The 21,495-nt window shown below is 37.7% G+C and overlaps 1 protein-coding gene across 4 annotated transcripts in view; it reads right to left on the bottom strand.

Annotated features, from left to right (window-relative positions):
* LOC125279485 (glycerol-3-phosphate acyltransferase 4-like) overlaps window positions 1-21,495 on the bottom strand; it is a 36,761-nt gene that overhangs the window by 9,300 nt on the left and 5,966 nt on the right. For all 4 annotated transcript variants that reach the window (XM_048209216.1, XM_048209213.1, XM_048209214.1 and 1 more), the window contains exons 3-10: window positions 17,387-17,459; window positions 14,195-14,525; window positions 10,238-10,312; window positions 9,955-10,044; window positions 6,685-6,778; window positions 6,495-6,610; window positions 6,277-6,332; window positions 5,462-5,547 (exon numbers count right to left, since the gene is read on the bottom strand). In XM_048209216.1, coding sequence (XP_048065173.1) covers window positions 5,462-5,547; window positions 6,277-6,332; window positions 6,495-6,610; window positions 6,685-6,778; window positions 9,955-10,044; window positions 10,238-10,312; window positions 14,195-14,525; window positions 17,387-17,459 — 921 coding nt within the window. The remainder of the gene's footprint in view (window positions 1-5,461; window positions 5,548-6,276; window positions 6,333-6,494; window positions 6,611-6,684; window positions 6,779-9,954; window positions 10,045-10,237; window positions 10,313-14,194; window positions 14,526-17,386; window positions 17,460-21,495) is intronic.

Raw genomic sequence — 21,495 nt, 5'->3', positions numbered from 1 at the left:
GTCTCACGATGACACGCTGAAAAATGCGTTTGAGAGGGTCAGTACGATTGACGGTCAGCCTCTCCAGCCTGGACGACCACTAACTTATCCCTATTTTGCGATTATTAAAGATAGGTTGTATCGAGTGACCCAAGACACTCAATCAAAAGAAGATACAACCCAGTTGTTAGTACCAAAGAGCCGCAGGGAAATGCTTTTCCATGCGGCTCACTCTAACCCAATGGCTGGACACCTAGGACAAACAGCGACACTAAATCGCCTCAGGACCCGATTCTTTTGGCCGGGCATTCACGAGAACGTGCGCAGGTGGTGCCCGTCTTGTCGTGAATGTCAGCTGGTAAATCCTCCGGCCACTCCAAAAGCGCCTTTGCGCCCCCTTCCATTAATGCAGGTCCCCTTCGAACGAATTGGCATGGACCTCATCGGGCCATTAGAGCGATCAGCGAGAGGGCATCGTTTTGCATTGGTCATTGTGGATTATGCAACACGATATCCAGAAGCAGTGGCTCTCCGCAACATTTCCGCTAAGAGTGTTGCGGACGCCCTCTTCAGTTTAATCTCCCGAGTGGGGATTCCGAAAGAAATCCTCACTGATCAAGGCACGGCGTTTATGTCACGTACGCTACGCGAACTGTACGAATTGTTGGGCATTAAATCGATTCGAACCAGCGTCTTTCACCCACAAACGGACGGGCTGGTCGAACGTTTTAATCGCACGCTTAAATCCATGATTCGTAAGTTCGTTCAAGAAGACGCCAAAAATTGGGATAAATGGTTGGAACCCCTGTTGTTCGCTGTGCGAGAGGTCCCGCAAGCCTCCACGGGGTTTTCCCCCTTTGAGCTTCTCTTTGGGCGCCACCCCCGCGGGTGTTGGATGTCCTAAGAGAGTCTTGGGAGGACGGACCGTCTCAATCGAAAAATGAAATTCAGTATGTGCTGGACTTGAGAACAAAACTCCACACTTTGGGGCGGCTATCTATGGAGAATTTGTTACAAGCCCAGGACAGACAGTGCCGGTTGTATAACAGGGGAACTAATCTGCGTAAATTTGCACCGGGAGAGAAAGTGCTCGTATTACTCCCCACATCAAGCTCAAAATTACTGGCGAAGTGGCAAGGACCATTTGAGGTCACACGGCGAGTTGGTGATCTCGATTATGAAGTAATACGGTCCGATAGGAGAGGGGCACGTCAAATTTATCACCTCAACTCCTGAAAAAGTGGAGTGAGGCGGAATCAGTGATGCTGGCGACGGTGATTAGCGGGGAGGATGATCTCGGGCCAGAGGCGAATGTAAAAAAACAATCCCTCGCTCTGGCCCCGGGGGGAGATCACCTTTCGCCCTCACAGCTCACTGATGTTTCCAAATTGCAGGCTGAATTTGCCGACGTGTTCTCTCCCCTACCGGGCCGTACTGACCTCATTCAGCACCACATCGAGACAGAGCCGGGCGTGGTGATTCGCAGCCGGCCGTATAGGTTACCTGAACACAAAAAAAAAGTAGTTCAGGCAGAATTAGAGGCAATGCTTGAAATGGGGGTAATAGAGGAATCCAGCAGTAACTGGGCGAGCCCGATAGTTTTGGTCCCCAAAACAGACGGCTCAGTGCGGTTCTGTGTGGATTATCGCAAGGTGAATGCAGTGTCGAAATTCGACGCGTATCCAATGCCGCGTGTGGACGAATTGCTTGACCGGCTCGGTACAGCTCGCTTTTATTCGACACTGGACTTAACAAAAGGGTATTGGCAGATCCCCTTGTCTCCATTATCCAAAGAAAAGACCGCTTTCACGACGCCGTTTGGATTACACCAATTCGTGACCCTTCCGTTCGGGCTGTTCGGGGCACCGGCGACCTTTCAGCGACTCATGGACAAGATCTTACGGCCCCATGCTGCGTATGCGGCTGCCTATCTGGATGACATTATTATTTTTAGTAATGATTGGCAGCGGCATATGCAGCATTTGAGGGCTGTCCTGAGATCGCTGAGAGGGGCTGGGCTCACGGCCAACCCGAAGAAGTGCGCAATTGGGCACGTGGAAGTAAGGTATCTGGGCTTCCACTTGGGATATGGACAGGTGCGTCCCCAAATTGATAAGACAGCAGCGGTTGCAACCTGTCCGCGTCCCAAGACCAAAAAGGAGGTAAGACAGTTCCTCGGGCTGGCGGGATATTACAGAAGGTTTGTTCCTAATTATTCGGACCTCACCAGCCCGTTGACTGATCTGACTAAAAAGGATGCACCAGATACGGTCCAGTGGACGGAGCTGTGCCAGCAGGCCTTCACCCAGGTGAAGGCTGCTTTATGTGGCGGGCCGTTACTTCATTCCCCTGACTCTCTCCCCTTTTTGTTGCAGACAGACGCGTCGGACAGAGGGCTGGGTGCGGTCCTGTCCCAGGAGATAGAGGGTGAGGAGCGGCCGGTGCTGTACATTAGCCGCAAGCTCTCTAAGAGAGAGGCTAAGTACAGCACCGTGGAGAAAGAGTGTTTAGCCATCAGGTGGGCCGTCCTCACCCTCCGCTATTATCTCCTGGGGCGGGAATTCACCCTCTGTTCGGACCATGCCCCTCTGCAGTGGCTCCACCGCATGAAAGACACCAACGCGCGGATCACTCGTTGGTATCTTGCTTTACAGCCTTTTAAATTCAAAGTGATCCACAGGCCGGGTGTTCAGATGGCTGTGGCCGACTTCCTCTCCAGAAATGGGGGGGGGGGGGGGGCTGCAGGCCGGACGGCTCCCCGGCCTGAGTCGGGCGGTGGGGGTATGTGGCGAGGGGGGCGTGGTTTAGCGGGGTCTGCAACAGGAGGGAGTGTCTGGGGATGTGCGGTGATTGAACGGGTTGAATGTAAATCACGAACACCTGTTTCTCGTTCCAGTAATTGGCGTGGAGACAGGATAAAACGCCAGGAGAAGCAGGAGCGTGTGAGAGAGAGAGGGACTGCTGACAGTCGGACTGAGTGAGCTGTGCTCGTTTCGTGGAGTGAAGCCCGTCCTTGGATGTGGAATTATTGAGTGTGCGTTGCACCGTCTTTTTGTTTATGTGTTTGATATTTTTCTCTGGTGAGAATAAAGACTGTCAGCAGCCCAAAGCCGATCCCTGTCCTCTTCCTTCCTTCGATACAAGAACTTCTATTACAGATTGGCTGATGTTTTTAAGGCCCTACCTCGTGCACAGATGATGTATATTAATATTATTCCTTTCAGTGCACCTAATAAATAGTCTTTTATCAGTTAGTAAAGACAGTTTCAAGTAATATTTTGCAAAAATGTATAAAACAAAACATTCTCTTTAGCACCTTTAATGTTCTTTTGTTGTTGTTTTTCAGTAAACATTCTTAAAACTAGATAAAATGCATTTTTTAAAAACAAACTGTACACAATAACACTTTTGTTTTCATTCATTGTGAATTGTTTTTGGTTGTTTATATATATATATATATATATATATATATATATATGAAAAAACTCACACCCTTGCTGTGGCTAGCACCATGCAATATTGGTTGGCTACAGGGAATTTTAAAAAGGAAAATAAAGTGATGTTTATGCCTAAAACAACAAAATCTGCCAATGAGATAAGAAAAAACTAAACAATATATTGTAAATAAAAAGTATGCAGCATATTTCAAATGTACTTAATATCTTACACAGTTTTTCTTCTCAAGAAAATTATCTTGTTTTCAGGAAAGATATTACTAACAAATACTGATTAGGACATCAACATCCCTAATCATCTGCTTTTCATCCTTTTTCTTACCATAAAAGCCGATAAAGTAAGAGGATGTAAACAAGGAAGAAACTCTGAAAGCAGCTTTACAGCTCAAAACAAGATTGAAATCATACAGTCTACCAGCTGCAGCATTAAAAACACAAATGAAGTATTCATTCTGGCCAGTTCATGCATTTCTGTAGAACATTACTGATAATTGAAAACAGTCTTTAAGTTTGGAATAATAAATATGTCCAGTATGTTTTAAATGTAAAAGGAATGTGAATGGGCACATTTGCATACTGTATGTAAATGATCAGTGAAAGAAAAAAAAAATAAAGAAAAAAAAAAAAACTTTAAAAATATTGAATATTTCTTCTTTTTAAGATTTTGAGCAGAAATAAGATTATGCAGTATTTCTAGGTCATAGATTTGATAAGCAAATTAGTAACATGAATCATGGAACTTCTTTATTCAAAAGGTCACATTTCCACAAGATGTTCTTTAGTTCATTCTCAAACATGATCATCAGGTTTGACACAAACTTGTGAAATTTACGCAGCTCGACTGCCGCTGCCAAAAATTCAACACTTTACAATAAGGTATCATTTGATAACTTTTAACTAAAATTTAGTAACAATGAGCAATATTTTTGTTATCTTTATTAATCTGTTAATGTTAGTTAATAAAATGCATTGTTTGTTCATGTTAGTTCACAGTGCATTAACTAATGTTAACAAATACAACTTTTCATTTTAATAATGTATCAGTAAATAATGAAATTAGCATTAACTCAGATTAATAAATGCTGTAGACGTATTGTTCATTCTTAGTTTATGTTAACTAAAGTAGTTAACTAATGTTAACTAATGAAACCTTATTGTAAAGTGATACCAAAATGAGTGATAATTTTTCAGTTCAAATAAATATGGTTGCCAATACAAAAACTTTGCAATGTGTAGTTAGCAGCATGACATATATATATTTTATACAGAAAGCGAGCAAAGATCGCAAGCAATATAATCACAGAAGCGGTCAATTACAACTGAGGTACACAAAGCTGCACTCTTGCGAAAACTCACGTTATAATCAATGAAGCTCTCTATGCTGTGCAATGTATCTCTTATTGACATTGTGTTTATAATTTGTTGGTTATAATGAAAGAATTCAAGAGCATGCAGAACTCACACTGAACAAAAAATAAGCAGTGTTGTGTGGATTATAACTAACTTCTTATTGGCCATTGCATTCACACACTCAACAGATATGTCTGTGATTGGATAACAAAGCTCAATGCTGCAAAAACATGTTGTAAATAGAAACCTTTGACACTCTTTACAAAGCATTTTCAAAATGAACAGCAGATATCATCACATTAAATGATCAAAAAAATCTCATTTTGGTGGCCGCCAAAATATTTTCAATGCAGGACAAACCCTGCACAAACGATACAGGATTATACACCAAAGTTTAATGCTTAAAGGAATAGTTCACCCAAAATTCCATCATCATTTACTCATCCTTATGTTGTACCTAACCTGAATGAATTTCTTTCTTCTGTTGAACACAAAAGAAGATTTTTTGAAGAATGTTCAACATTCTTCAAAAAAATCTTCTTTTGTGTTCAGCAGAAGAAAGAAACTCATATAAGTTTGGAACAACATAAGGATGAGTAAATGATGACAGAATTTTCATTTTTGGGTGTTTACATCCCTAACTCGGTATCTTCATTAGGGAAGTGAAATTTTCTGACCTTTATGGCGACGGGGTAGACAGTCGAGCCAATTTCAAAGCTTCCTTTCTTGAACATCATTACTGATGTGTTATTAATGCAGGTACCTGGACACAAATAATATGATGAACCCATGAAACAGAATATTAACATATTAATATAACAACCAGATCATAACACCTGTTCATTGGTAGTCACTATAAGCTTACGTATAACGCATAACACTCATTAGAAGAGAAAATGTAACAGGGCAATTGTAATGCACTAAATGCCTTCAATCACAAACAAGTAACACTGTTTTTCCATCACATTCTTATTCTCTGCCTGAAAAAAATCAAGAGTGATCAGCTGATTTTGTGAGAAAAATTCAACAAACACTGATTTTGAGATTTGGATGTTTGGATGTCCAGTATTTGTTTCCTGCTGTCAAGTTATAATGCCTTTGAATTTAACATTATATATACTACCGTTCAAAAGTTTGGGCGTAGTAAGTTAAAAAAAATTGATCATCAATTGAAATGGTTTTCAACATTAATAATAATAAGAAATATTTCTTGAGCAGCAAATCATCATATTAGAATGATTTCTAAAGGATCATGTGACACTGAAGACTGGAGTAATGATGCTGAAAATTCAGCTTTGACATCACAGGAATAAATTACATTTTAAAATATATTCAGAAAGAAAACAGCTATTCTGAATTGCAATAATATTTTACATTAAAATCTTAAAAACCCCAAAGTTTTGAATGGTAGTGTACATAGGAAAAAAAGTACTATTCTTCCCTAGTTTCCCTTTCATATCAATAATCATTTCTGAGAATGAGTTCAGCTTACCTTCAGGGAATATGAGGATAGGCAGTTTGCTTTTGTCTTTTACATGATCACTCAACCTGAAATCATTTAATTTATAACAACAATAACAATGATAAGTGAGGGTGTTATAAAATAACAAGATCCAGTGAGATAATAATGTTTTTTCCATTTTTTTTAGAAGAATCCAGCACTTTTGTTCAAAAGCCAAAGAACCCAGACAAGTGTTGATGTTTTGTTACCTTTTAGCCACTAGATGGCGGTCTTTGACTTCTAAGCGCTCAAACCAAATGTGTGGACAAGCTTTCACCATAGATCTCTGAATGATCCCCATCAGCCCACCATGGATCTGGCCCACCTTTAACATACACACACAGACACAATTTACCTTCTGACCTTCTATCACAAATACACACAAATACACACACTTACCATTGCATAACATCCGTCACTGGCCAGTATAATGACATCAATGGGTGACGTATGGTTGGCAACACAGATGCCTCCATTCTTGGGTTTATTTTCACTGTTCCAGAGAAAGACACAGAGAGGAGATTGTGAGCAGAGAGTGTAAATAGTTACAGGAAAAACATGGAGAGCACTGTCGTCCCTGCTACAGGAACCAGTTTGACTGGTCATAGGAGAGGACCTGATAGAAAGAATACTCTTTATTCTTATCACATTTTACAGAGAGAAAGAGAATGCGCAGGAGGTCAGTGACCTGAAATACGCATTATCGCATTTAGGAGACATAGGAATGACAGGCTCAGCTGAGATAATGACAAAGAGAGTACTGGAGAAGATGAATCCAGTTTACCTGACCTGTAACTAAGACACAAAGCCCCGTTAACTCTGTTACATTCCGGTGTCATGAACTCTAACCCCACTCTGTTTGTGTGTCAGATAACATAAAAATCTAAACATGTCTGTACCATCTATACAGAACACGCTAGAAGAGTTAACATTCTCAAGAACCAGTTGTGATTTACTGTAATTGCATGGAGAAGAGTGACTAAGAACATTCTTCTTTTTGTGTCCCAAGGAGGATAGTCAGACAGGTTTGAAGAGCATCAGAGAGAACTGTGAGCATGTGATTTAGGGTGCTTTCATACTTGGTACGATTGCCTGGTCCGAACCCAAGTTCGATTGTGTGATTGTGAGTGCCTGGTTAAGAGAGAGTATGTATGTGATTGATTTTTAGTGTCTGACTGTGAAGAAGTGACTGTGAGCGTGATAGTGACCACCTGATTGTGTGTGATTGTGACAGTGTGTGCAAGGGTTTTTGATTGTGAGCAACCCGACGGTGTGTATGTGTGTGATTGTGAACTCTATTTACATTTTAGCTTGGTTCAGTACGGCACGATTACAAACCGTTCTCGGCCCGGAATTCAACCGTGCTGATAGAGTGCGTGTAGTGACGCCACCACGCAGGATTGGTAACTTGTCTGTTGCCTGGCTACCAGTTTCTCTGTAGCTGGCCAAGTGCACTACTACAGTGAATTAAACAAGTTAATAATAAAATTAAAAGAAATATCTGATCATCCTCCTTAATGCAGTTGCTATTTACATATCACACATCTGTAAACTCTTGCGTTACCAAGGCGATGACTGACGCATTTGTATTACGGTACATTCCAGAGAGTTCTGTTATCAGCCCCACAGTGGAAAATGAAACCATATTCATACAGGCTAGGACAGGGTTGGCACGGAATGGAATGGTTAAAGGTGCCATCGAACGTTTTTTTACAAGATGTAATATAAGTCTAAGGTGTCCCCTGAATGTGTCTGTGAAGTTTAAGCTCAAAATACCCCATAGATTTTTTTTTTATTAATTTTTTTAACTGCCTATTTTGGGGCATCATTAAAGGGATAGTTCACCCAAAAATGAAAATTTGATGTTTATCTGCTTACCCCCAGCGCATTCAAGCTGTAGGTGTCTTTGTTTCTTCAGTAGAACACAATTGATGATTTTTAACTCCAACCGCTGCCGTCTGTCAGTGGTATAATGCAAGTCAGCGGGAACTTGGACTATAAGAGTAAATAAAACACGACAGACAAATCCAAATTAAACCCTGCGGCTCGTGACGACACATTGATGTCTTAAGACACAAAACGATCGGTTTGTGCGAGAAACCAAACAGTATTTATATCATTTTTTACCTCTAATACACCACTATGTCCAACGGCATTCATCACTCGATTCGTGAGGTCTGATCGCGCTCTGACAACGGCAGTGATGATACTGTCTACTGAATATAAATACTGTTCGGTTTCTCGCACAAACCGATCGTTTCGTGTTTTAATTTGGATTTGTCTGTCGTGTTTTATTTACTCTTATAGTCCAAGTTCCCGCTGACTTGCATTATACCACTGACAGACGGCAGCGGTTGGAGTTAAAAATCATCATTTGTGTTCTACTGAAGAAACAAAGACACCTACATCTTGGATGCTCTGGGGGTAAGCAGATAAACATCAAATTTTCATTTTTGGGTGAACTATCCATTTAAATATGAGCCGATTTATGCTGTGCGGCCCCTTTAAATCTCGTGCTCTCCGCCCACGGAGCTCGCGCTTGCCTTGAACAGTGGCTAAACAAAGTTTACACAGCTAATATAACCCTCAAATGGATCTTTACAAAGTGTTCGGCATGCATGCATTGGATTATATGAGTATTGTATACTGTTATATTGTTTACATTTGATTCTGAATGAATTTGAGGCTGTGCTCCGTGGCTAACGGCTAATGCTACACTGTTGGAGAGATTTATAAAGAATGAAGTTGTGTTTATGAATTATACAGACTGCAAGTGTTTAAAAATGAAAATAGTGACGGCTCTTGTCTCTGTGAATACAGTAAGAAACGATGGTAACTTTAACCACATTTAACAGTACATTAGCAACATGCTAACAAAACATTTAGAAAGACAATTTACAAATATCACTAAAAATATCATGTTATCATGGATCATGTCAGTTATTATTGCTCCATCTGCCATTTTTCGCTATTGTTCTTGCTTGTTTACCTAGTCTGATGATTCAGCTGTGCACATCCAGACGTTAATACTGGCTGCCCTTGTCTAATGCCTTTCATAATGTTGGGAACATGGGCTGGCATATGCAAATATTGGGGCGTACACCCCGACTGATACGTAACAGTCAGTGTTATGTTGAGATTCGCCTGTTCTTCGGAGGTCTTTTAAACAAATTAGATTTATATAAGAAGGAGGAAACAATGGAGTTTGAGACTCACTGTATGTCTTTTCCATATACTGAACTCTTGTTATTTAACTATGCTGAGGTAAATTCAATTTTTCATTCGAGAGCACCTTTAAGCAATCAGAATGGTTTGGCCCAACGGTGCGAGATTGATTGTGAGCGCGTATGTGTTTGATTGTGAGAGTGATTGTGAGCATGTATGTGATTTTAACCATGCATGCGAGTGTTTGTTTGACTATTATGGTCTAATTTTGAGCATGTATGTGAGTGTTTGTGTGATTGTGGGATTACATGTGCGTGTTTGTTTGAATATCAGTGTCTGATGTGAGAGTGTCATTGTTCATGTTTGTTTGATTGTACAGGATTGTGTGTGATTGCAAACATGTGACTGTCAGATTGCACATTGATCCATAATGCCAAGGCTCCAGATGGTTGGAGATTTCCAGGAAGTATGCGTATGTTTTTCCACACATCTGTGGCGTTTTACCTGTGATGATATGTGATGATAGCAGTCAGCGCTCTCACACAGATACGGTAACACATCAGGTGCACATTCTCACTGAGAAAATTTTTCACCCTGCAAACACACACAGGGACATGTTAACATACATATCAAATCACAATATAGAATATAAACTTGCTACCAACTTCAAAATATCCAAATATCAGACAATTTATTGGTCTCACAGATATGTTGGTCCAGCACTAGTACAAGACAGCACAACAAATGTTTTTTTTTTTATTATTATTTATTCAATCAAGTTTCTTACCTCCCATTGGGCAGAAAACCAATAATGGTGGTGAAGACAACCAATAGGCTTACTCCTGTGATTGCTAATGTTAGCCTGATAAACCAAAAAAAAAAGAAAAAAAAAAAGACATTTCAGCTCGGACATCGGAACATTTTTACAAAATGCACCCTTTAAACCCTAAGTTTTGATTGACACGCTTCATGTAGAATGAAACATTTTTCTCTCTAAGACTGGAGTCTTCATCATCAGTGTACATCACTTTAATATTTTATCATTTTAATTAATTTTTCTTTTTTTTTTATGTGTAGAACCTGTTTAATTCGCAACAAATTACTGTGTGCACTTTTAATATTGAAATCAAGTTTTTACTTTCTGCCATTTGATTTTCATTGGAGATACAAAGAATAAATGGCATGAAAGAGAATCACTCGAATATTAGGTTTGGAATCGAAAACCACTTTCAAATAAAATTTTCCTGATAATTTACTCACCCCCATGTCATCTAAGTTGTTCATGTCTTTCTTTCTTCAGTCGAAAAGAAATTAAGGTTTTTGATGAAAACATTCCAGGATTTTTCTCTATATAGTGGACTTCAATGGAGCCCAAACGGTTGAAGGTCAAAATTACAGTTTCAGTGCAGCTTCAAAGGGCTTTAAACGATACCAGACGAGGAATAAGGGTCTTATCTAGTGAAACGATCGGTCATTTTTGAAAAAAAATTAATTGTATATGCTTTATATAAACAGATGATCGCCTTGCATGTGCTTCCGCTTTCAGTATTCTTCAAAAAGCTTACGCTGTATGTCCTACACCTTCCCTATACTACTTACGGAAAAAAACTAAACTGGCGCCACGTTCGTTCTGTAAGTTGAATCGCTAGGTAAGACCCCTATTCCTCATCTGGTATTGTTTAAAGCCCTGTGAAGCTTCACTGAAACTGTAATTTTGACCTTCAACCATTTGGAGGCCATTGAAGTCCACTATAAGGAGAATAATCCTGGAATGTTTCATCAAAAACCTTAATTTCTTTTCGACTAACGAAAGAAAGACATGAACATCTTGGATGACATGGGGGTGAGTAAATTATCAGGAAAATTTTATTTGAAAGTGGACTAATCCTTTAAGGTCAGGAATCGGATACTTGTAATAAATAAAAATTCGATTCCGCTTATCGATTCCTGTGCGTGCATTTTAATGTGATTTCAAACCATTTTCAAGCTCAAGAAGACGCAAAAGAGAAGTCACTGCTGTTTTTTTTTGTGCACACATCCAAAGTCTTTCATATAGCGTGCGATACTGAATGGAGTTCTCGTACGTGTCTTCTTGCGCTTGAACGTAAAAATACACACAAAAATATAAAATATCCTTGTAAACAGTCGGTTTTGCAGCAGGATTATTAGGCTGCTGTCACTTTAAGACCTCACACTGGATCCAATATACTGATACTCATGCATTTACGGTCACTTAAGACAAAACAGACTGTGTTTACGAGTATATTTAGACACATTTTTGTGTATTTGTGTGTTCAAGCACAAGAAGACATATTGGATCCATCTTAAAGTGACAGCAGCCTAATAATCCTACTGCAGTTGGTCATTAACGTTATGTACGGTATACTGTCCATGTCCAGAAAGGTAATAAAAACATCATCAAAGTAGTCCATGTGACATCAGTGGGTTAGTTATAATTTTTTGAAGCATCGAAAATACATTTTGGTCCAAAAATAACAAAAACTACGACTTTATTCAGCATTGTCTTCTCTTCCGGGTCTGTTGTCAATCTGCATTCACGACTCCGCAGTGACGCTGCTTGTGACAGCGGTTGCTGCTGTGTAGGAGCTTCTTCCATCGCTTTTAGTTCTTCGTCCGTGTATTCGGGTTCAAATAAATATGGCTGAGCAAAAAAATGCAAGTCTTCCTCTGTGTCGAAATCCTTAGACATGTTTACGAAGGTTGTTTTGTTTACAGCGTGCGTCTCCCTCAGACTGTAAACGAAGCTCGGGCGCACCAGATAACACGTCAGCAGTGTCTTACGTCAGCAGCGTCACTGCGGAGTCGTGAACGCGGATTGACAACAGACCCGGAAGAGAATGCAATGCTGAATAAAGTTGTAGTTTTTGTTATTTTTGAATAAATCAAAATGTATTTTCGATGCTTCAACAAATTCTAACTAACCCACTGATGTCACATGGACTACTTTGATGATGTTTTTATTACCTTTCTGGTAATGGACAGTATACCGTACATACATTTTCAATGGAGGGACAGAAAGCTCTCGGACTAAATCTAAAATATCTTAATCATTTTTGGGTGAACTAACCCTTTAATTAAAGAACAAAAGAAAAAGAAAATCACTCACTGATCTTGAATGAATAACTTTTGTAACTTTAATAAGGATTAATCTATATTTTATGCATAAAAAGTAAACTATGTTGTGGTATTTTACTTTTTATTACATTTTTTTTTTTTTTTTTTTTTTTTTTACATACAGCTACAACAAAACATTTTGCCAAAAGACACAATAAATATGTTATAAATGTATTATGATATATGATATAAATGTTTGACTAAATGTTTTTACCTTAAAACATATAAGAATTGGAATCGATAAGCAGAATCAGAATCGATAAAATTCAAATGATATCCATCCCTACTGGAATATGTCACAGGTGAAATTCAAACCTACATCAGCCACATGATCTCAACTCCAGAAGCACATGCACTACCCACTGCACCATAACTCGAACCCAATGGATGCTTCTGTTCAGTTAATCACACAATACCCGGGTGAGCACATCTGATTAAACAGTGCTCAGATATCAGGCACTCTTCCTCATCTCAAATGTGCACATGGGATGGTAAAGTGTTTCTATTAAGGAATGTGGGTTAAGGCCATTGCCCTGACTGACATTAATCCTACAGAAGCTCCATATGGCCCTGAGGGGTGGCAGAATTAGCCTGTATTTTAAGACACTAAATTCAGACTTGTGTGCCAGAGCAGAGCAAGTGTCTCCGAATGGACCAGTTAGAACGATGTCAAATTATAACATCAGCCAACCAAAACTAATATTTAATATTTATTCTGACTGCACTATACAAAGCCATTGAAAGGTTACAAATGCTGCAGAAAACTTTTTTCTTGTTATATGACATACAGTGGCCCTCAAAATGTACCCAACAATGTACATGTATCTTTGCTAGCTATGACAGATTTATCACAGACATGTAAATGAGAGTAACAGCAGTGCCCTCTGCTCCATTCTTCATGAAGCAGCAGTTTCTAATTTGAATATTTTTTGTATTCATACTGTGTAAACATACTGTGGCAATACCTTAATAATGTGTTGCATACCATGGTATTACTTTCCAGGCCAAGGTACTTTAAAGGTAACCAAGGCACTACCATGGTACAAGTCCAAAAAGATATAAAATTAGCATGGTAAATGTCAAAAAAAAACACGGCAATACCAAAGTACCTCAAGCATTTTAGTACTTGTTTGTTGTTAGCATTAGCCTCTTAGCTTCTTTTTAATTTTAACATACTTCTCTCTAATCTTCACATTCGCTTATGCCATAAATAAGGGTTTATTTTACTAGGGATGCACAATAATTTGGTATCACAACCATTATTTTTTGGTATCAGTTGATATTGGATATATGCCTGACAACAATGGACATTTACTGTAATTGTGATGCTCAATACATATTTTAAGGTTAGATTACTGTCTAACACTCACTAAATGTTATTTCATAACATTGTTAAATGTAATCTTTGGCAAGCCTCAAAGTGAATATTCATTTTTTAACTGTAAATTAAAATTCGCATGTAGCATTTGAAACAACTGATTTTAGTTTTAATTTATTTAGACAAAACAGTATAGAATTTTAAAATCAGACATTTATGGGTGATTAGCATCAGCCAGAATTTTAATATCACTGACGTTTAATTTCAAACACCATTTTCATTCTTCCTCACCTGAGGGGCAGCAGGAACCCATAACGGATGATAACGCCAAGACCCCACAGCACTGTCAGTCTGGTGCTAATGTGCTGGAAGTTATAGTTGCTCCTGGTCAACAAGTTCCACGACTCAAGCTCCTCTGCCGAGAAACATTTGGTAACCTCATCATCTACGATGCTTTCAATGCCACGGCGGCAAAAGTAGAAGGTGTCTGACATTTCAAACTCTGAAGAAGGGGAGGGGCCTGTGGAGGTGGAGGCGGAACCATCCAACTCTCGACTGCTGCCGTTTCGCCGAATCTCTTTGAGCTCCTCTTCCAGTGACGTAGGCTCTTTAGCAATAATGCCTGAGATAAAATGATAATGCAAACATACAGTGTCTTTGTGAAGAGCAAAATCTAGGAAATAAAATAAATTATATTTTTTATATTATAATTTGCAACTGAATTAACAACTCTCCAAGAAAGAAGGGAAATTATATAACAGCATGTCACACGTTAGGGCGTAACTAAATGAAAAATAAAAAAAAAACAAAATATATATACACTACCATTCAAAAGTTTGGAGACATTACTATTTTTAATGTTTTTGAAAGAAGTCTCTTATGCTCATCAAGCCTGCATTTATTTGATCAAAAATACAGAAAAAAAACAGTAATATTGTGAAATATTACAATTTAAAATAATGGTTTTCTATTTTAATATACTTTAAAACATAATTTTTTTCTGTAATGCAAAGCTAAATTTTCATCAGCCATTACTCCAGTCTTTTGTGTCAAATAATCCTTCAGAAATCATTCTAATATGCTGATTTGATACTCAGTTATTATCAAAGTTTGAAACGGTTGTGTTGCTTAATATTCTTTGGAAACTGATACTTTTTTCAGGATTCTTTGATGAATAAATAGTCAAAAAGAACAGCATTTATTCAAAATAGAAATATTTTCTAACAATATAAATCTTTACTATCACTTTTAACACATCCTTGCTGAAAAAAAGTATTAATTTCTTCCAAAAAAAAAGAAAGAAAGAAAAAAATACTGACCCCAAACTTTTGAACAGTAGTATATATTGTTACAAAAGATTTAATTTAAATAAATGCTGCTCTTTTTGAACTTTTTATTCATCAAAGAATCCTGAAAAAAGTATCACAACATTTGTAATGATCAGCATATTAGAATGATATCTGAAGGGTCATGTGACACTGAAGACTGGATATAATGATGCTGAAAATTCAGCTTTGCATCACAGGCATAAATTATATTTTAAAGTATATTATAATAGAAAACGATTATTTTAAATTGTAATAATATTTTACAATATTATCATTTATTTCTGTATTTTTGATCAAATAAATGCAGGCTTGATGAGTAGAAGAGACTTCTTTCGAAAACATTAAAAATAGTAATGTGTCCAAACTTTTGAATGGTAGTGTATATATATATTAGGGCTGGGTATTGACACAGTTTTCACGATTTGATTCAATTTCTATTCACATGCTTGAGATTCGATTCAATCACGATTTCGATTCGATATTGATTATTTTGGATGTAGTATATCAGTTACAGTACATGGCAAATTTTCTAGAGGAAAAAAATCTCTCAACTAATGCTGTAAACTACATGTAAGTCAGTTGGTACTACTATAATAATATTGAAGGTTAAAATTAAATTATATACGAACATTTAAATTACACTCAATTATGTTTTCTTTTTATAATAAATACCGTTTAGAATTACATAATCATATTTCTACTCCAATTCGGTTTTTTTAAATATAAACATTTAAATCGTGGCTGTCATAACTGATTTATTCAAACATGCATTAAATATTGAAGAACATTATAATGAATATGTAACGGTGCACAGCTATATTTATCAGAATGCTGCTCTCTAGAGTTCACTTTTCTAGCTCACTAATGAGTTTACAGTCACTGAATATGTTTATCTGAGGTAAATGTGACGTTGTGTGACATTGTTTACAATCTATTTTATTGACGTCTTTCCGAGGTTGAAACACTGATTGAGCTATTACACGAGACATGATACGGATTTCAGTAGGTTGTACTGTATATTTTAACATACCTTCAGATGTTTATTCATGTTTATTTCGTGCTGTAACTGGTATTAAAGCGGAGGAGAGGATGTTCACATGCGCTCCGTTCTGCCGCTTCTATTTAATTGAGGCGCTAAAGCGATCTGTCGCGTCAAAATAAACAGCGCCAAAACGGCATTTATTTTTTGAATCTCATAATAAGATCGACATCATTTGAAATCTGAGACGTTGCTTCATATCAAAAGTAACAAAGCACAAAGATTATTGCGATTTATTGGATGGGAGGCGTGCTACATGTTCTGTTCGTTCATCAACTGAAAACAGACTAGACTAATCGATTCTTGGGATTTAAGAATCGATATCGGTTCGTAGAAATGAGAATCGATTAAAATCGAGAAATCTATACTGCATATTCACTGTTAACTATGACTTTTTTACTAATAAACAGTAAGTTAATAAGCAGCTAGTTAAAAGTGAGAACTGTTCCCCATAATAAAGTGCTACCATATATACTACTAGGGCTGTCAAACAATTAATCGTGATTAATCGCATATAAAATAAAAGTTTGAGTTTGCAATAATATATGTGTGAGTACTGTGTAATTAATATGTATATATAAATACAGACAAATTAATGCATATATTTAAGAGAAATATTTTATTTATGTACAAAATATTTTTATTTATATATAATATAAATTATATAAAAATATACATAAATACATATACTTGTAAATATTTCTCATATAAATATGAATGTGTTTGTATTTATATATACATATCAATTACACACTACACCCACATATATTAGGCAAACTCAAACTTTTATTTTTTATGCAATTAATCGTGATTAATCGTTTGACATCCCTATATACTACAATAACCTGCAACACCACAAGCAATGGAGCTTGAATGGAGGTGAATGGGACATAAATGTGTGAACGCCAAACGGCCTAATCTTTCTGTGGATAGGTCAACTGACAAAAACAACAACGGTTGTCACAAGTCCTGTGAGATCAACCGAGCACTGGGGACACACCAAAACAAGCAATGTCACTCAGATTAACAAGCAGATGAGCACACAGCAGGAGTAACAGCTAATTTTCCCATAGGTGTAACAGTGCTCAGTGTTTACACAACCACTGCAGTACTTACTATTAAGACTGTAAGGCTTGTACAGAAGATGGTTTTTCTCCTTGGCTCCTCTTTCCATCCTCACTGTGGCCCACTGGAAAACAAAGAAAGAAAACCAAACTCAATTTAATGTTATCACTGCAACACACTATTGTATTTACAAATTTAGTTAAGAATTATCTTAATTAGCAAATAATTAGGAGTGATCTAAACTTTAGCTTATACTATATTTAAATGTTATAAGCTAAAGCTTTCAGCAAGTTGGTTGATGAACAGACAGAGCAGCGGATCGGATGATTATATTATTTAAAATATTTATATTCATATTAAATTCTTTGATCATGCATGAAAAATTAAATCATGGGGGAAAATATGTATGTAATACAGCAGATAATGTACAGTCAGCCAGTCATTATCACAAAATAAATCAGTTATATTTCCTCTGTGGATTATATCATAATGGTTCTTAAAATAAAACTTCATGATCTGAAATCACATCGAGGTGGACTACAGCACAAACACACACACACACACACACAAACTGAATGTTCCCCCAAGGAACAAGAAGCACTTTATTGGAAAGCTGTAGGAGGAGGAATAATGTCAGTTTGTTAATTCAGGCATGTGGAGAACTCAATGCACACAACTGACTTACTGCACTGAGAATCAGAAAACACTGAAGGGCTGGTATTGATATCTTTCGAAATTTACCACAGGTTTTTCTTTAACTTCAATGCCTCAATGTTAACCTATTAATTTGTCTTATTTTAAACCAGGGATTCTCTGTAATAAGATTGAGCACTTTGGCATTAAGGACAGAATATAGACATTACAATTGTCATAATGTTGTTCCTGGTGCTCATGGGATAGTAAAACTTTGCAATCCAAAGGCTAAGTTTACACTACGATGTAGTAAAAACTGAAAAGTTTTTCCTTTGAATTTTCCGCATACAGACGACAATGTTGTCAAAACAACGCCATTTTCATAGATTCGCAAAAATGACTAAAAACGCTTTATGTATACAATACCAGTAGTTGGTGATGTCACTTTGTAAAGAAACACTACACACCTATAGACTGAGCACATAATACGCATTCGCATGACATCAACATTTTCACATTTTTGTAGTTTACACAGAGACAATAACGGTACTGTTTTCAAAAACTTGCACTTGAAACCGGTTTTTAAATGTTTGCATTTTCAGGTCCCCAAAACACTGTTGTCATGTAAATGAACGGCAAAAACCCATACAAAGTTTTCTGTTTTTAGATCAAAACTGCATTGTGTAAATGGCTCCTAAATGTGCAGCTCTGTTAAAGGGATAGTTCACCCAAAAATGAAAACGTGATGTTTATCTGCTTACCCCCAGCGCATCCAAGATGTAGGTGACTTTGTTTCTTCAGTAGAACACAAATTATGATTTTTAACTCCAACCGTTGCCGTCTGTCAGTCAAATAATGGGAGTGAATGGGAACTTGGATCAATAAGAGTCGAAAAACCTTGCATAGACAAATCCAAATTAAACCCTGCGGCTCGTGATGACACATTGATGTCCTAAGACACTAAACGATTGGTTTGTGCGAGAAACCGAACAGTATTTATATAATTTTTTACCTCTAAAACACCACTATGTCCAACTGCGTTCAGCACTCGCTTAGTGAGGTCTGATTGCGCTCTGACAACGGCAGTAATGTCAAAGTCACTGGAAGGCAAGCCTGCAACCTTTAGCCAAAAAAACGTAACGGCTAAAGCTAACGCTCCGCCCCTCGCGGTACGCAGGGAATGAGACCGGAGGCTGTTTTTTGAATGGAAGTCAATGGACGAGAGGCTTCACTTTGCTGATTAAACAGCTTTTGTGGAGAAATAGCTAATCATTTAATTAATCCACAGCCTGTTTGCTAATCTTCAGCATGTTTTACACTAAACAATACCTTCGTTGGGAACTATATGTAGATTTTAGCTTGATAAAAATTTATTTTTTTAAGAGAAGGCAGACTAGACGTCCAAGACGTCACTGCCATTACACGATAGGCTGAGAGGTGCCACACGTGATTAAGTTAGCCGTTACGCTTTCTCCAATGGTAAGAGATACAGACCCTCTTATCTCCCCATATACAATCTCTGGTGATGTCTCGCGCATATACTTTAATGAGTGCTAGACATCACTGCCCTTGTCAGAGCGCAATCAGACCTCACTAAGCGAGTGCTGAACGCAGTTGGACATAGTGGTGTTTTAGAGGTAAAAAATTATATAAATACTGTTCGGTTTCTCGCACAAACCAATCGTTTAGTGTCTTAGGACATCAATGTGTCATCACGAGCCGCAGGGTTTAATTTGGATTTGTCTATGCAAGGTTTTTCAACTCTTATTGATCCAAGTTCCCATTCACTCCCATTATTCGGCTGACAGACCGCAACGGTTGAAGTTAAAAATCATCATTTGTGTTCTACTGAAGAAACAAAGTCACCTACATCTTGGATGCCCTGGGGGTAAGCAGATAAACATCAAATTTTCATTTTTGGGTGAACTATCCCTTTAAACTGTTTAGATGTTTGTTTCCAAAGGTGGGATCCTTCAGGTCCTGCAGAGCTGTAGGTGATACACACACAGCCAGCCAGGAGTATAACTTTTTAGCCTTTAACTTACATTTCATTCTTATCATTAGTTTTTTCTGATGTTCAGAAATAGTATCTATGTAGGACTTTACCATTGCTAGGTTGGCCAAGTTGCATCACTGACATGTAATCACTGTCTTTTAATAACTGAATGTTGTTTAATACACAAACAACATGAAATTTGACTTCATTTCAAGCATTCTCTGCTTCAATGAACCTGCTTATTGTAGGACTGTAGGATGTCACTAGTTTGCAGGAGAGCCACAGTGTCAGACAAGAAAAAGCCACACGCAGTGAGACTGCACGACCAGTTACATAAGAGCTTCAGACGGATGTGATGTAATGTTGAATTAAATCAATCACAGCTGGAGTGGAGCAGCCCCTCAGCTCTTCACTCCCCCTCAACGCCTGCCTCTAAACTCTCTTTTTTTATGATTATAATTTAGGGGGGGAAAAAAGAGTAAGCAGAAGAAAACAAATCAGACATTTTTTAGAAACATTAACCAGATGTGCACTTGAGCAACATGTCCTCATCATCCAGATCTCATTTCTTGTATATGGCCTCTTACTTGCACAGAAACGATAAAAAATGGCGATAAAATAAAAACTCCCAACTCCATCTACATCAGATGGCCACAACAGAATAAGACTATGAATATGCAAAACATGTCAATGTGATCTGGAAGCACAATTAAAATGTTTTCACTACCAAGTGCACTCCATAAATGAAAGAGTATCAAAAGGTATCATGCTAGTACCATAGTTTTTTGGATATGTATCATAGTAGTAGCATAATTAAATTATTGGATAAACCTCACAGCTGTGGTTCCCAAACGTTTTCTGTCAGGCCCCCTTTTGTCGAGAAAAATATTTTCAATCTCACCACTGCATTTATTAAAAATACATTGAACACAGTAATATTGTGAAATATTTAAATGTATTAACTTTTTTTTCTATTTGAATATGTTTAAACATATAATTTAAATATTTTTAATATATTCCTCTGATGGCAAAGCTGAATTTTCAGCATCATTACTCCAGCCTTCAGTGTCACATGATCATTCTAATACGCTGATGTGCTGCTCATTTCTGATTATTATCAATGTTGAAAACAGCTTCATATTTTTGAGAAAACAATTTTTTGTGTTTGTGATGTGAATTCTATAAGTGGCATCATAACTTGTTCGGCTTCATACTGTCAGAACTAATATTTAGATAAAAAGCTAATATTTTGAGGCACACAACACTGTGTAGTCTGAGGGCAAGATATGCCTCGTCATATTTTCTGTTTTTTCACTGTGTCTACACTAGACGTGACAAAGCGAATGTTGCAAATCCATTTGTCCTTTGTGTTAGAGTGTTAAAGGTGCCCTAGAACTTTTTTTTAAAAAGATGTAAGTCTAAGGTGTCCCCTGAATGTGTCTGTGAAGTTTCAGCTCAAAATACCCCATAGATTTTTTAACTGCCTATTTTGGGGCATCATTATAAATGAGCCGATTCAGGGCTACTGGCC

Source organism: Megalobrama amblycephala, linkage group LG12 (assembly GCF_018812025.1).
Source record: "Megalobrama amblycephala isolate DHTTF-2021 linkage group LG12, ASM1881202v1, whole genome shotgun sequence".
NCBI lineage: Eukaryota > Metazoa > Chordata > Actinopteri > Cypriniformes > Xenocyprididae > Megalobrama > Megalobrama amblycephala.
Note: the sequence above shows the minus strand (reverse complement) of the source record. Positions and strands in the feature narration are given on the sequence as shown.